The following is a 17,589-nucleotide window of genomic DNA, read 5'->3' as shown; positions in this document are numbered from 1 at the left end:
CTCTTTTAAATTCCCCAGATTAAACAGAACAGACAGCATAGGACCAAATAATTTTTCAGTCTGAGATATGCCATCTACTGTAGATTGGAAGGGAAAAATTAAACTAATCGTATGTCTCATAGGAGTCCAAACTAATTTAAAACTTAAAATGAAGCATCATTGTAGGATCCTCAATGGGTTATCTGTTGCCAAAAGAGCAAACAAATCATTACAGGGAAAGAAAAGAATGGCAGATACCCTGTGATAGGAAAAATCATTGCTTTGTTTATATTTACAATATATACATTGGCATTGTTTATGTTGACACTGCAGCATCACCTGTGTGGTCTTTGTAATTCCATGTCAGAAAGGATACCACAGAGCTCATTAGAGTGGTTTCTGGAAGAGGTGGTGATCAGAAAACGATGATCAATCAAGGGAATGGAAAAAACTCCCCTATGCAGACAAATTAAAAAAGCTAAGGATTGTTTGCTTTAATGCAAAAATAAATAAGAGCATGGGAGATAAAAAATATATTATGAACTATCTTGAAGCTTTCCACCTGTATTATGTCTGTAGATGAGAACAAGGCAACATTCAATTAAATTAAAGGATGGGGATACAAAAGTAATGAGCCTCTACACTGGACACCTAATATAACCTTTGCATTCACTGTCATGAGGAGAACGATGAAAGCTGACAAATAATAGTCAGAGTGTCACTGGATAACAAATATCCAGAGTTGTAACTATGGACAAGGCTGTCTGAAGGGTGTTAAGCTTTGGGGGGATTCATAAAATCTCCAGCAGATTAGGAAGAAATCTAAAGCATGTGTAGGGGGAGAGTGGAAGACAAATGGTTTCCATCATCTGACAGCTGCAGAGGTCTCACATACTCTTCTGAAATACCTTGCACTGACTGCTGACAGATGAATTGAGCCCTGGGTCTGATTCAGCTGCCAAATTATTGGCTTGTTCTGGGACAGATGAAAAAAAATAAGCTCTTGGCCTCATCTTTTGCAAATGTATTAAATGCCTCAAAAGAACTGGCAATCAATCAATTGCAGTTATGTAAAATACTAAAGTAGCACCTGTCTGATGATGAATTTCAGACATGAATTTACAAGGCTGGGACTCTCCTTCAAGTCCTGCTTGCTATGACCTGTACAGCTATGTGTCAGGAGAAAAGCTGTCCAGCCTCCTCCCAGGCCATGGAAGGAAGTTGTACCTGCCCTGAGACCTCTGGGCTGGATTCTCAGCAGGGCTGACTCAACAGATGTTGCTTTAGCCTCCTGCAGCAACAAAGTCTGATCCAAAGCCTCTGCTCTTTCTTCCTACAGCCCATGTAATATATCAGGCATAAAGGTTACAGGCGGTTCTGCCAGTATGTAGGTATTGTGCAGTAAATTTTGTGAAGCCTCAAAGTGTCAGGGGAGACCTGTGTAAAAAAACTTGTCAAATTGAGCTTTAGATACTTGAATTTCTGAGGCACATTTGTGCTTTTTCCATGGGGAGATCAGTTCTTTTCTGGGCTGCTTTCTATTGCACAGGGTGAGAGACAAGGGCAGGAGGCTACGACAAGCCATTAGAGAAGAGCAGGCTAGCTGAAGGGAGAAGGAAGGAGTTTGAAACCACTTGTGTTTCAGATGTCTCACATTAAAATACATCAGAATACAAATTGCTCTGCCAACAACGGTGTTTGAAAACATATTGATTATTTAAAAACAAACATACTTCATCCGGTCATAATTATTCCTAATGTGGCACTTAAATGGTGAACCATCACCCAGTAACTGCTTTTGTTCACGTGTGATGACAGCCTGTGCTTTATCACATGTTAGCTTGTCAAGTGAGACCCTGGGCTTTATGCTAGAGGTCATTTTAACCAGCGAATGACTGCAAACTTCTAACAGCTTCGTTTACACTAGGGTTTGAAAAGGTGTTAGTAAACAGAGCATGCTAAAATAAAGCTTTCTCTAGTAGAGTCTCAGTGGAGTAAGCACCGCCACGAGGTGTATAAGGATACCAGCTGCCAAGTAGGATGAAAGATTTTCCATGTTGGAGTATCCCTTTCTCCTAGCTCCATGCCTGGCAAGATGGATGGGATCTGGCTGCCTGTGCACGCCACTGCCTGACACTTCACATGCCAGAAAGCTGACAGCTTCCAGCTCCAGCCTCCACACAGCATGTGCAAGGAGGCCACATGTCCAAAGAGGCAAGTTTGTCTCACAGGTGGGGCCAGATCCTTCAGGCTTCCAGAGAGTTACCCAACATCACAAATTCATTTCCAATCTGCCACCTTCCTCCAAGAATCCGGTTGCTAGTCTGATGACAGTTTGGCTTTTTTTTTTTTTTTTTTTTTTTTCCCATTGCAGCCTCAATTTCATAGAATGAACTCCTAAAAATCTGGCCCTTGGGTTAACTGGAGCATATGGTAGATGTTGCACATACCTTAGTAAATTGAGTGCTGTTTTACAGCCAGTAGGAATGCCCCAGGAGAAGATTGTGTCTTTGCTGTGTGAACGTACCTGAAATAGTTGGAGTAAAACAACTTTTCAAGAGAACCTGTCTCAGACCTCATACCTCTAAGAGTTCACCCAGGTTAATGACTGTGAGCTCCGCTTGTGCCTTTCAAAACCACAGGGAAGGGTGGCAGCACGTGGACTGCAGCTGTTGCTCATGCCTGGGGTATGCTTCCCTCCTGACATGTTCACACAGGTGGCATTGCAGCCTTCATCTTTCCCTAGAAGGGTGTGACTGCAATCGTTTACCCTAATTGCTGTATTCCTCTTTCATCATAAATTGTAAAAGCCAGCACCCCCACACACACACTTTGGGTACTGCTTCCCCTACTCAGCAGGTGGCAAGTATGGGCAAAAGGTCCTCCCATGCTCCATGTCCCCTTCTGTGCTTCCAGTGCCTGGGGGCCAGCTGGGGACCAGCTCCCCTCTAGGCTGTTGTGTTTTGCTCCATTCAGGGCCCTTACAGAAGCATCAGGTGCAAGTCACAAAGTGATGATTTCTGGCTGTGGGGTAAGTGGCATCTGGCTCCCTCCATGGTTTGGGCATTGGAAGAAAAAGAATTCAAAAGTTACGTTTAAAAAAAAAATCTTTCTCTGAGTAGATCTCAGGTTTTGGGACTGTCAGGCATAACAAAGCAGCCATGCAATTATTTTTTCCTCCAGCTTAGTTTTTCTTAGCTTCTGGCATGTCTTCTTGCTGATTCTTAGAAAGTGAGATTTTAGGTGTTTATTGCTGAAATCTTGAGTGATTTAGAATGTATGCTTAAAGGTAGTATGACTTTCAGAACTTACTTATACACCGCTAATTTTCTAAGCAGTTAATGCTTTTTAAGGACTCTAATAATTTATTAGCACATTTCATGTGCTATAGCTGATGCAAAAATGCCCATTAATCCTCCCAATGTGCAAACAAGATAGATGACTATTAAGTCCCTATGGCAAGCCTTGGGAATAGCAAAGATGCAATGACCTGAAAATTGTATCCGTAGCTCCTTTGCCTTTAATTAACATAAATTCACCAGTGGAGTGCCTTTCCTCTTCTTTATTAATCCCTTATCTCCAGTTGTGGATCTGTTTCTTGAGCAATTAGGACAGATAGCTTACACTTTCTTGATTCTTACTTCAGACTCGCAGGGGCTGCCCAGCCAGGCTAGATAAGCTGGGGGTTGGAGGACAGGACACGGCCATCCCGTGTGCAATACATTTCCAGTTAAGCGAAAGATCCCTAAGTAGGTAACTAACAAGTTTTCTACCTCATACTTGTGTATTTTTCATTGCATGTTTCTGAATATGCATTTTGTCTCCTCCTTTTCACACAGTGTCAGCCCTTCCACACTTCAATTTCTTCTTTCCTGACTGCTGGCCCAGAAGTATCAGACGCTGCATAGGATTGTGGAGGATGCCCACTTGTGTGCGGGGCAGAAGCTGCAAAAGACAGGTCAAGGCTCCTGCCTGAAGTGACAGAAGCATAGTTCAGTATAGGACAACTAAAATGTTTCTACAGGAAACAGAAGTATGTGCGTCACTGTTGTTCTCTGTGTTTCTGGGGGCACACAGTGAAGGTAGTCTACTGTTTTGACTCCAGTTGCTGTTGATTGTCATAAATTTTCATGCATCTTTTGTTTCTGGTTTGCATTTCAGAGATACACAACTGTCCCTGGAGCCAGGCAAACGAGAGCTGTGGATGCATGTGGTTAGCTATGAGGAAATCTGAAATCGCTCAAATCCTGATGCGGCTACTAGCATCACCACACAGCTCAAGAGTGTCAGAGAGACTGGGATGCTAGCAGAGGCTTTGAGACACTGCAGAGTGAACACTGTAAATAATGCAGATTTTCATTGATAAAGAAGTTCATTATGATACTCTTTCTCTCTGTGCAATTACTTTTATGTTTAGTTTTGAAATGAAGAGGAATGTGGACTTTTATCTGTACATGGGGAGGAAAAAAAGCAGTATACTATTTCTGTGCAAAAAAAGAAAGTTTAAAGGAGGCAGTAGGGTTTCACTGAGGCAACAGGAAAACTTCAAAAGCGGTAGCATGTTTATATGGCTGTTCAGAGTTGCAGATGACTAAACTGTGTTTTAGCTTAGAAATCTGTCCCTATCAGCTGAAATACTTTATACTCTGTGCACCTCTCTGAATATAGCTCTTTCCTTAAGCAGGAAGGGTCTTAAACCACGTAAAACATTCCCTTAACAAGTCCTGATGCCAAGGAGATTTAGAAACTTACAGCTAAGTGAAATAATGGAAAAGGCAAGAATCAGTGTGCTGGGAAATAAGGCAGTGAGTCATGGTAAAAAAGGGATCTTTAGGAGTCCCCAGTTAACAATAGTATTGCAAGTCTATGTAGGGAAATACATCTAGTGACTTAATGGGCAAAATTGATAGGATTAGAAGGGTGCTGAGAAGCAGATGATTAGAGTCATCTGTTTAAGAACAAAATGACATTAAAAGTAGAAGGTCATAGGATTTAAAGATTAGCAATATTAAGTTTAGAAAAACAGCAAACTCAGAAGTCAAAACTGCCAGGCAGTCTCTCCTGCCATGTTACCAGTTACTGGAGCAGGGAAATAATAGTAGTATGTGATTGGCATAGGTATGTAGTTTGGGTTATGTACAGAGATGATTTTGTTCTACTTGTAAAATCACTGAAGTATCTCCGTATTAGACTTTTATTTTTAAAAGCCCTTAATAGCCATCCAAGGAAGGCAAAGACTGCTAATCTTTTCTTTAATGCCCATCCTGATAGGTGTTATCAGAGACAGACAAGATGAGAGGAAAACAGAATTTGCTGCCAACAGACTGTATTAGAATTGCTGGATAATGCCATGGTATTTACCTGAAACCTGTTATCATTTAAGCAGTGACAGCAGAACAATTAAGTGCTAATCTAAGGTAGATGTTTCTGATTACAGTGCTTCTATACAGCTAATGTGGCTACACTGTCAGCTGGGTCTGTGTAGCCTTGGCAAGAAGAGGGAGGTGAGGGTGGGAACAGATTAGTTTTCATTTCCCCAACAACCTTTGGGTCCCAGGTTCTATTAACATATGAGCTTCCCCCATCATGGTATTTTGTCTTTAAACCAACCTTATGGCATGGCCAGACCAAGAAAGGGTGACTGCTAATTGCTACATCAGCAGATCTCACTTCAAGTGCTGGGCTATGTTATTCTTCTGTGGCTTTGAGCTACTAGAATTGGAAATAGCATCTGAAGTGGCCCTTCCTAAGGTATGTGATGTAACACTTTAGACAAGATGCTGATCTCTGCTCCTGCCAGGCAGACAATAAATCATCCTTAAGTCAGCCACTATCAAGTGCAGTTCCCTTCATAGCTGCTTCACATGACCCCTGAGCCAGTCAGAGGTGCCATCAGAGCATGAACTTCTTCCCTTGTTGCTGCCTTCTGCTTCTCTGAAGTCAACAGGAAAAAAAATGCTTCTTGATAGTCTTTTCAGTTGCCCTTCTTCTCTGGTACCCAAGCACTTTGCAGGAAAAACTGCAAGCACCGAGGTAAATAAAGAACGAATAGTAAGTTCTTCAAGCACAAAGCTATCCCCTCAGCAGTACACTCTCCTTACAGCCACTGCCTTTTTCCATCCTTGAAGTTGCAAATCTTAGAGTGTTGTTCCAAAATCAACTGGCATTGGTGAAATCCTTGCTCATGCTTGTATTTGCTTCACTCCATGCTGTGCTTTACTAGATGACTAAACATGCTGAGAATGTTGTGATAAACATGCCAACTATCTTTGATATTTGTGGGTGAGTGAATTTGAAAGCATATTTTAGTAGCCTCTTAATTCCTGTTCCAAACAGCCTCTGCCTATATATTTGATGCTGTTTTCTCTCAGTTCTTAGGCTGATTTTGTAATCAAATCAGTATGAAACCAAATAGAACATAATTATATAAGTGCACCAATAAATAAACCTGTTAACCCTCTCAAATAATATTGCAGTAAAAATATACACATTCACAGCTCAAATTTAGTGAATGTTGAGTCTGAATAATAAGTGAGTAGAAAAATGACCACATACATAGGAAAGGACAGAGGAGAGGCAATCAAGTGAGAAACAAAAATGGCTTAGGAAGCAATGAGAAGTCTGAAAGAGGAAAGCATTAAAAAAAAAATAATTGATGCAGAAAGTCAAAGAAATAAACAGCAATTAGTGATTCAAATACCTAATTAATATTCTCTTTTTACAAAAGAACACCTGCAAAGCATTCACTGCTGGGTCTTTGTAGTTATTGATTGGTGGAAGGAAAAAAGGAGAAAATTGCCACTGCCAACTGCGGTTAAAAGGAGTTGACAAATTGACACTAAGTGCTCCCTCACATGGTGACTATCCACACTGTTATTAACTCAGCCCATCCTTTCAGACGCTTGTACTTTGTTTAGTGTTCAGTGTTACAGTTTTTAATTCCTGGGTTTGCTCTACATTGCATAATGGTTTCTGCAAAACATAAGTCTGAACTTACCAAAGGGGAAGTAGTATTTTTATAACTTTAATTTTAAAAGTAATCAAAACTTAAATGTATGAATGCTGGCTGCTTATAATTCTGACAAAACGTTAGTACTTCTGAAGTGGAGGGTTTCTTGTTCTTCTAATACTGCAGAGGCTGAGTCAAGATACTGTGGAGTGTAAAATTTTACAAGTTGTGTTGGAGTCTCAATCCTAAGTCTTTGTTTGGATCCTCTGCTTTCAGAGTAACTTCTGAAATACTGTTGTGATAAAACAAATACAGCAAACATAGTATTATAGGACAAAGAAAATCTTCCATATTCTGCACGAAGCAGAGGATTATAGCAGTTGCATTGTGACTTTGCCTCCTCACAGACTTTAATGGGATCTAAACACCCATGTAATAGAAGGTGTAGTATATGACCCAAAATAACATGCCGGGGAGTGTTGATTTTACCACACAGTGAAAAGTCAATCTAGAAACTGTACACTGATAAAATGGCAGAACTTCCCCCATCCCTAGGTGGTGTTCTAGAAGACTTGAAAAATATGACATAAAGGGCTTAATCTGATTTAAATATGTGGCATTTATTTAAAGATGAGCACACTATAAGGAGTTTATTTTGCAATATAATACTGCTTTGTGTGTCTGGCTCAGCTGAATGACAGCTCATGTGAAGTTTGTGTGTGTTTTGAAATTGTGTTACTATAGTGGGCTACCTGCCTTCCTCTATAGTTCCCTGATAGAGCTTATGTTCCTGCTTTGGTAAAGGAAGAATTCCCTACATGACCCAGACAGCAGGGTACAACCCATCTCAGCTCAGTTTTCCACTCGTAACAGCTGCAGTTTTCTTCTTGTGATGAGATGGGAGAGAACTGCCTTCATGTGAGTGATTCAGGTTCAGTTAGCATCATGTCAGAACATTTCTCTCTGTTCCCCATCTGCCCCGGAGGGCAGAACAAAAATGTGTTGTACTTGGTGATCAAATCCACTGGAAGGTGCAACAGGATAAAGAAAGATAACATTCTCCTTACTTTAAACTGTCTCCTTTTAAATCGCTTTCCTCCCCCCCAACCGCCAACGCTTTGGGCCCTAGTCAGCTGGATTTTCGTTCTCTGATATCCTAAATGCATAGTCAGAAATAAGTGCATTGTGGTTTGCATTATTTCATTTATTTGTTTCTATGATGAGTTCTTATTTCTAGAAGCAGCATTTTCTTCCTGAGGTTTAATTACTTGGGGTTTCAGTAAATTAAAATCTCTTTATTGATAAACAGTAGCCAACAATGACACTGATAAGCATGTTAGTTAAAAGGTTGTTTAACATCAAGTGATACCATTGTTTGTTTTTTCTTCCAATGAATATCCTTTCCAAGAAACAGCTATTGTTTTGATTGAAAATAAACTTTGGAAAAAAAATCTTGATTTCTTTAACGAAAAAAGTCTGCCAATGTTAATTGATATTATTCAGCTACCCTCATGTGCTTGGTTTGGAGTTCTGCTATTTAATTAAGCTGTCTTGATACAGACCTCACCCACCAGGGAAGCTCCTGAGCTTTTGCAGCTGTATTTATTTTGGTCTCTTTATGAACATGGTTAGCTAACAAAAAGTGGTTTCCAATGTACAATTTGTTTGTAACGTTTCTAAATTATAGCCTGGCCCCCTTCATTGTGTAGAAGTAGAGGCTTCCTCAGCACTGTAACAAAAGCCAGCATGTAAGGAGCCAGCACTAGCACAAAAATGTTTTGCAGCAGTGCTGATCAGCAAGCATATAGATACCTGAATTTGGTTCCTCTGAAATGATCAAGACCACCAACCTCAGCAGTATCAGCTGTTAACTGGGAAATTAATGAAATATTACATCTGTTCCGCTGCTGGTGAAACAATGTCCCCTGCAAAAGTTCTGTTTTGAGAATGTAGATTCACTGGCATATTGAATCTCTTCAGGTCAGTTTCTAGAGTTTTTTGATGGTACCTCCAGTCAGTTAAAACAGCCTTCTCATTTGCTGTGTTTCTAATTTGTATGAAGTTTAAATGTACTCTAGATAAAGCAAAATAGCAACAGCCTATGATGACAGACAGAAGATAATGAGCTCAGCTAACTGCCTTCTCAATTGGTCTGATGGCTTTCCTTCTGAAGTCAGAGACAAAACTGTCATTGACTTCAGAGATGGACTGTACACAAACGGTATAAAACCATTAATACTTTGTGGTTTTTCATATGTCAGTTTTTTCTTACCTCAGTACAATATTCTAGAAATTCTAGTTAGAGAGACAAAGGTCTCATAGGCTTTGAATTTTTCCTTTAAAATAAATGAATCTCAACAGTACATATTTTGTTAACATAACCAATTGTATCCTATATATGTTTCTAATAACCACTTCTAATCATGTTTGGTAGAATGTCTATATAGTTGCATCATGGTATACAGAGTATAAGCTTACAACAGGATGTCTTAGCAAGTACTTCTTGTGGGAAGAAGTACTGACTCACCTCACCAATTTCGCATTCTTCCGTGGCAACCTGTGAGGATGTCTGTCTGTCTTTGATGCACCTCCTTTACAATCCACCTCACGTTGCAGAGCAGGAGGAGCATTAATCACACTGGTATTCTCCCCTGCACAAGACAAAAGTAAACAGTCAATGCAAAATTGTTAGCATTTCCCTTTATCTCTCTTGGTGTGAAATGCAATAGAAAAAAATACAAAATAATCATCAAGCAATAGAGCCAATTCAACCTTTTCAAGACTAAATATTACTTCAGAAAATGTAGTCTTTATTACAAATAAGAAAGCTTTTAGTAATGGAGGTCTAGAAAGAATCATTGCTGTTGGTTGTTGTTCTCTCAATCTTTTTTTTTTTTAAATTGATGTTTCAAGTGTTTAAGCGTTGCAAATATGTTTTTGATAAATGAATTCTTAGTGAAGTTACCATAAAACAATTTTCGTGAATCATTCAGAGACCTATGAAATGGAAAAGTCTTGAAAAACTCTAAGTTTGCCTTATCCTTCTGGTAAATATCTCTAAAACTCCATTCTGATATTGTTTTTTGAGCTTTCAGAGATACATGACTAATGTTGAGATGTCATGTGACATCAGTACAAATACACCAGTTTATTTGCTGTAACTCTTTCTTAGTCTACTAAGAAACTGGTAATCCAGCTCTTCTGGCCAAGGACCTTCTGTACACATTTGGTTCCTCAGTGTTCGGTTTACACACTAAGCAGTGAAGTAGTAGCTACTGAATGTAGTGAATTTTTCATGACTGTCCAACACTAATTATACAGATTATGCTAAATTCCCTGGGAATTCCTTCCCTTCCTGCAAACAAAAGAGCACTGAGATCAGCACTGATGCTCCCCAGCTCATACACATCACAGTCTGTGAGTACAGGAGGGATGGCTGATGTTATTTGCTCTTTTATTAGCATGGCTTGGGGCAAATTCATTTGGATTCCTCTGTGTCTGCTTCCAAATGAGGATGCTTACTGGCCTACTACACAAACCAATACACTCATTTTTCCTCTACTTTGTTTTGTGCAGCCTTGCTATTTTTGTGTGAGGAAAAATTGACATGGAATAGTTCAGCTGGAAGAGACCTTCAAGGAGACCTTCAGTCCAACTGCCTGACCATTTCAAAGCTCAAAGTTAAAGCATGTCCTTGAGGATGTTACCCAAACGTCTCTCAAACACTGACAGGAATGGGGCATCAACCATCTCTCTAGGAAGCCTGTTCCAGTGTTTCACCACCCTCACAGTGAAGAAATTTTTGCTCATGTCTGGTCTGACCCTTTACTGGCACAGCTCTGCTGGCTGCAGCCATCCTGCCATCGGCAACCAGGGAGCAGAGAATGGCACCTCCGTCTGTGCTTCCCCTCCTCAGGGAGCTGCAGAGCAGCAAGGCTGCCTCTTAGCCTCCTCTTCTCCAGACTGGATGATCCAAGTGGCCTCAGCCTCTCCGCAAAGGATGCATCTTCCAGCATCTTTACCAGCTTCGCTGCCCTCCTCTGTATGCTTCCAGAGCATCCTTCTTAGACTGGGGAGCCCAGAAGCATACACAATATTCAAGGTGGGGCCACACCGACATTAAACATGGGTGAATGTTATATGCAGGTGAACAAGTCCTCTCAGCTCTCCTGCTTGATGCTTGAATTGACACACAAATGTTTACATTCCTTAATCAGTAAGTTGCTAAATAAGCCACTAGTTATCCCAAAACACATAGCAGATGAGAATGAATTGAAGGAATGATAAATCACTGGAGAGATTTTGCTGGCGTGTCTATGCTATGGTGCACAGACACAAGAGAGCTCCTTGCCTGCTCTGCTGGGCCAGTCCAGTGGGTGTGCGGTGGCTCCGGCTGGCGAGCAGGAACAAAGGCTCGAGAGAACACAAATGGCTGTGGCCACCCATTTGAGGAAGTGTAGGCATGAGTGCAGCCTGCTAGGATGGGTAAAATGATGATGCTGGATGAGGCCTAAAGACAACACTCAAATCAAGCTATTTAATTACTTTATATAATAATATAAAGCTATAGTTTTAAACCTATATACAAGATCTGGCAGACAAAGTATGTTTGTGCTTTTTGTTTTCATTGGGGGAATAAAGAAGCATCCCTTTTTCATAATAAAGGTAGAGAAATTTTTCTCTTGACTAGTAACCCAGCATGAACTAGCCACAGAGAGAGCACACACGGGCAGAAACAAAGCTTGAGAAGCCTGAAGGTGGTGTTCTCTCTTTTTTCCTCTCCACAACTCCAAACAGAAAGGAGAAATAGAGTACTATAGGTCTCATCCAGAAAACTTTTAAAGCCATACTTAACTCTTTCGGTGTCAGTACCAACTACAGCTATGCTCTGGGGATGGAGGAGACAGGCTGGTGTGTCATCTTCCTTTTATAGAGTTATGGCTGTATTCACAGTAAGTTGCTATATTCACAATAGAGCATGGTCAGCACTAGAGTTATCCCAGCAGGGAGTGTGGCTACCTAGTTATCAGACTAGTTCTGTGGTACCTTTCCCATTTTGCTGACACATGCAATAATACATGACTTTCAATCTTGAAAGCTTTGACATTGTCACTACAGCTAGGGGACCTTTTAATGGCTATCTGGAGCTTTAAAGGTATACTTGGATCATATAGTTCTGATGTGTCTGATTTTAACCAATCTTTTGATTTATATTTTGCTTCCAATTCACTTAAGTGAAATAACCTTACTCTAGCAGTGTAAGAAAATGAAAAATGGATGCTTTGACTTGAAAATGTCACGATAATATATGTTATGACTGGGGGAGATGAAAATACTTATCTGATAAATTAGCATGAATTCAGCGATTGTTTCAGTCAAACCAAATGTGTACTTTTGCTGAAAACAATATTCTCCTCAGGTCTCCCTGTACAACCATGACATAAGTACAGCAAAATTTATAAGGATGAAATTCAAAACAATGTAATAAGAAAATAAAAATATATTGCCAGCAAGTTGCCTATCATCTAGCTCAGAGGCAAATAATAATTTACATCTATGTGGGGTCTTTAAACCAAATACTAAATGGCAAGAGTTTCATTCATGTGTGAACACGAAGTATTAACAGATAACTAGTGAAACAACCACATTAAAAACAGCTTTATGGGGAAAAAAATCAATGAGATGATCAGGTGAATATTCTTCTGGATACAATATCACCTTGGAAGCTGGCTGAAGATGGAAGTGAGGAAGGAAGTGGGTTTAGCTGTGAGGGTGATTTCTGGAGTTCTCAGGACTTGTTTGCTAACGCATTGGATAACTCAGGCTGCCAGGACTGGAGCAAAGCTTGCAGACACGAGAGCGGAAGTACTGATCTCTCAAAAACTCACACTGTCAACGCAAATCCACTGTAAACATTTTGATGGCTTAGCATTGAAGTAGCTTGCTTTTTGTGCCAGAGTAACTCTCCAGTTGTCTGTTGTTGTCTGTCCTCTCACAGCTGACATGAAGCTGGCATAGATTCCAGGCTGCATGCTCATTGTAGAGCCTGGCACAACTGTGTCATCAGTCAGTGCCCAGATTTTACTGAACATGGAAGCAAGGCTGGGCTATTGGAAGTCTGTGGTCCCCCAGAGCATCTCCAGATGATAAGACAAGATCTGTACAGCTCTGTGTACCTGGTACCTGTGTACCAATAACCTGAACAGTAAATGTTGACTGCTTGAAGGTTTGGAAATTCCCTTTACTAAGTAAATCATAATGTGACTCTGGAGCTCAAACCTGGCCCCATGAGTAGGCATGAAGCAGATGTATCTGAAATGCCACTGGAAGTATAATGCAGTATATCTGGTTTGTCTGAGATAAAACCACAGCTGTGCAAAATGAATCAGAAGTTTTATTTCCAGATAATTTAGCCAAAATTGGCGTAGAAGACTGATTACTCTTATCCTAGTGTGAATAGGGTCTAGTTCAGTTTACCATAAGCTTGGGTGGTTACACAACATTGAAATAGTAAACTACGACTATCATAATTACAATGCACACTTTGGCACACTTCCTTTAAATCAGGAAGACAAACCGAAGTGAACAATGGAGAAGAATGAAGCATGGACACATACAGTGACTCAGGCAATCCCTGCTTCCTCCTTTCCTTCTGATCAATCCTCATAGAGCAGTTCTGCTTCAGGTTGACTCAAATTGGAGCCCAGCACAATGCACAAGCCTTCCTGTGGCACATAAACCACTCTTTCAACTACAGCTACTTGTCCATAAGTCTTTTCACAACAGTCAAACTAATTACCATTGCATGTCTCCCCAAGTGTCAAAACTTGCTTGTCTGCCAAGATTTAAAAAAAAAAAAAAAAAAAAAAGGAAGACAAAAGTGATATAACCTGGGGACACCTACTGCACCTACTGTACTGATGTATTTTAAGCCCAATTACACAGAGCTCTGACAGTGATTTGAATTCAGGGTACATCATTTGGTAATCGGGTGAAGTCACACTGATCCCTTCAGACTAATAACAAACCCATGCAGGAGTCAGAAGTGATTTGAGTGGTCCAGCATAGGTCTCATAATGAAGATTGCCACTCCAGCCATGAGGTTTTAGTTTTTAGGTGACTAGAATACTATCACTAGAATAGCTGACAAAACTAACAGCACAAGAAACTGGAAGCCCACAGCTGTTGGGACCAGCAGGCAGAGTCAGAAGAAAGACAGCCCAGGACCATGCCTCAGGGTGCCACATCCACATGTCCATGGTCCTCCTGGTTCCCCCCCCACAGGTGAAGAATGGCCACACAGCACCCATCCTGCTCTCGGCCCTCCTGCTAGGCATGCTGCTGCTGAGTGTCCCAACAATTGCCAGGTTTTGCTGCAGCTTTTCGGTTTGGCTGAGGAACTCCTCCAGGTGGCCAGTAGCATGGCACAGATGCAGTGGTGCTGACAAACAGATTACCAAATTCATTCACAGAGATTTAGAGGTGCAAAACAGCCTCCTGTTTACTGCAAATGAACAAATAAACTATTGCAAGTTTTAAAAATAATAATAATAAAAGTGGGCTATTACAAAATTTAAAATATTAGGGCTGCTTTTGAGCCCCTCCCAGGAATATCTCCCTCCACAGCACAGGATTCAGGCGTTCTTATTCCATAGTCCCCTCTTGGCTCCTTCTACATGATTGCTGCTACAATTTGAATGCAATTAAAAGCTTTTAATTGGTCATCCTCCCAAATGTTTCAGAAATGCCATTTCTTTTCAGATAGGCTTAGAGAGCTGTTGCCCTGAAATAATTTTACTCTGACACAAAAGTCAATTATACTAATTGTTCAGCAGGAATTAACCTGTTATTCATCATCATGTTATTACTGTTGCTAGGCTCACTTTGCAAAGATCCGTTCCTTTCCTGTATCTGCAGTGCCAAGTGCCAGAGCCCGTGAGCCTCTGCAATGTCTGGGAAAGAGCTATCTCATTGTATTGGAAACAGACATAAATATTGAATACACTTCTAAACTGATCGGAATATTGAAATACGCTGAAAAAAAAACAGGTCAACCTTTAGATGCAGAATAATGATAACAATTTTCTGATTAAAATTAACTTTGCCTTAAATCCAATTATCATTAACGAAGCAAATGGTTATCTGCATATTGACAGCTATTAAAATTATATCTGAAGAGCTTTTCATCAAGAAAAGCTTTCATCTAGGAGTGACCAGAAGCACTGAATCAGAAACTTCACAGACACAGGGGATGTTGGCTCAGCAATACGCCAGAAGCACCCAGTGGAAGATTCACCTGCATGGCTCATCAGCCAACCTGCCAAAACATTCCCTGAAATTTTCCTAAATGTCCTGCATGGAAATCCTCTCCATATACAAACATGGTTAATTTTGTTAAATCGATAGCATGTTTTTCACAGTGTGAAGGTGTTGTGTGTATACCATGGAGTTTTCTTCAGCAAAGAAATGCCAGCACACAGATGAGGAGCCATGTAATTAGTTTTTCAGGCAAGACAAGTAGAGTCAGCAGGGAAAAAAGAGCAAGCTGGCAGAAAATGTACAGCCAGGATGATAAAATTCTGGAGTTCACCTTGCACAGCACTCAGCTTCTCTTGGCATTTGGTAGCCAGCTAGAGGGGGTGATGATACAGGGGTGAACACTGAAGCCAAATAAAATAAAGCAGGGCAGGGGAGAAAAACATTGATGGTGTAGGGATAACGTACACCTACTACCTGGAGTAATTGTGTCTGTGCCTAGACCACCCTGCCTACAGCCCAGAGGCCACTGCTCCGCTAGAGCCTGCCTGTCACCTTTCTGTAAAGTCTGGTGGAGACAACTCTAATTTTCCTCTCGTAGCTGGAAGCGGGCAGCGAGATAAGTAACTGAAAGTGAAAACCTACGTAAAGACAGTACGATTTGCTTTATCTGGGGACGCCAAGCCAGAGCCCTCACCTCAGTTTCGCTGCAGCTGAGCGCTGTGCCCGCACTCTCCGTGCCTCGCTCAGCGGGCTGAGGTCGCGAGGTGCCGCGGCCGCTCCCCTCAGCCGGGACGCCGGCTCCTGCCTCAACGCCTCAGAGCCGGGGGCAGCCCCCTGAGGGGCCGCCGGCCGCGGGGTCCCGCTTCGCCGGGCTGAGGAAGGGGCTTGTGGGGGGCTTCCCGTGGCGCCCCGTGTAAACGTCGGAGCGGGGCGAGGACCCCCTCGGTGCTCGCCGCCTGGGGGCTGCCTCAGCAGGGGAAGGGGCGGGGGGGAGGGGGGGAAAGGCAGCGGCGGGCACCCGGCGGCCGCGGCCCCGAGGCGGCGGCGGAGCAGCGGCGTAACGGCGGGGAGCGGCCGGGAGCCAATGGGGGCCGGCGCGGCCGTGTGACAGGCGGGGCGGCCGCTGCCCCCGCCGGGCGGCCGGGGCGGAGAAGCGGCACAGCCGCGGCGCTCGGTAGCAGCAGCAGTACGAGCAGCAGTACCAGCAGCAGTACGAGCAGCAGCAGCAGTCTCAGTATCCGCGGCGGGGCTGCCGCACGGCTCCGTCCTCCTCCCCCCCGGCAGCCGCGGTGAGGGAGGCCGGCGGAGCTGAGCGGAGCGGAGCAAAGCGGAGCGGGGGGCGCCGCGGCAGACAAAGCAAAGATGGCAGGGATCCTCGCCTGGTTCTGGAACGAGCGGTTCTGGCTGCCGCACAACGTCACCTGGGCCGACCTGCAGAGCACGGAGGAAGCCTCCTTCCCGCAGGCGGAGGACCTCTACCTCGCCTTCCCGCTGGCCTTCTGCATCTTCATGATCCGCCTGCTCTTCGAGAGGTAACGCGGAGCCGCCCGGCGGGAGCCTCCTGCGGGGAGCGCGGGGCTGGGGGGCCGCCGGCCGGGGGCGGCCGCCTCGGGTCCTCCTGCCCCGGCCGGGCCGGGCCGGTAGCGCCGTGCCCCCGGCTCGGTCGCGGTGCGGGCCCGATGCGGGAGGGCGGCGGGCTCCGGGAGCCGGCGCGGCGCGGAGCGGGCGCTAGGAGGCGAGGTCGCCCCGGGAACGGCCCCGGCCTCCTCCACCTGCGGCCCGGCACCGGCGGGCAGGGCCCCGGGGCACCTGGGCACGGCCGGGGCCAGCGGCCACCACCCCGCCGGCGCCCTCTGAGGGCAGGGGGAAGCTGTCGCGACAGGAGGGGTCGCCCGCGATTATCGCCGCGGAGGGGCCGTGGGGCGTGTGTGGGGCGGCTGGGGCGGAGCGGGCTCTCCTGCGCGCTCGCCGCTGTGCCCGCGAAGAACAAAGAGCGGGGGGCCCCACAGCGCCCGCCGCCCTCCCGAGCGGCGCTGCCGGGGCGGCGGAGGAGGGCAGGGAGGGACCGAGGAGGAGCAGCAGCCGCTGCACCCCGGGGAAGGGCTGCCACGGTGCTGTGGCAGCGACGAAATCGCAGCCCTGCGGGGCGGAGCTGCCGCCTGGGCGCTCCCTGCCCTGGGAGCACGGGGCCGGGGGCTGCGGTGCCCGGGGCAGGCTGCGGGTGCTCCCAGAGCCGAGCAACTTCGGTGGCACTCTGCTGGAAGGCAGCAAAACTTGTGGGGAGCACGGAAAGCTGAGCTAGCCGCTTGTCCCGGATGGAATACCGCAGTACGAGTGCAATTAAAGTACCCGGTGTCGGTTAGGTAGCGCCAGATCACTCGCTGGTTGCTGCTTCCCTTTGC

The 17,589-nt window shown here is 44.1% G+C and overlaps 1 protein-coding gene across 1 annotated transcript in view; it reads left to right on the top strand.

Moving 5' to 3' along the window:
• Positions 1-16,404: 16,404 nt before the first annotated feature.
• Positions 16,405-17,589, top strand: part of CERS6 (ceramide synthase 6) — a 116,765-nt gene continuing 115,580 nt past the window's right edge. Inside the window, exon 1 of the mRNA XM_032189884.1 lies at positions 16,405-16,719. Coding sequence (XP_032045775.1) covers positions 16,550-16,719 — 170 coding nt within the window. The 5' untranslated portion in view covers positions 16,405-16,549. The remainder of the gene's footprint in view (positions 16,720-17,589) is intronic.

Source organism: Aythya fuligula, chromosome 6 (genome assembly GCF_009819795.1).
Source record: "Aythya fuligula isolate bAytFul2 chromosome 6, bAytFul2.pri, whole genome shotgun sequence".
NCBI classification, from domain to species: domain Eukaryota; kingdom Metazoa; phylum Chordata; class Aves; order Anseriformes; family Anatidae; genus Aythya; species Aythya fuligula.
This window is presented reverse-complemented; position numbering and strand designations above follow the sequence as displayed.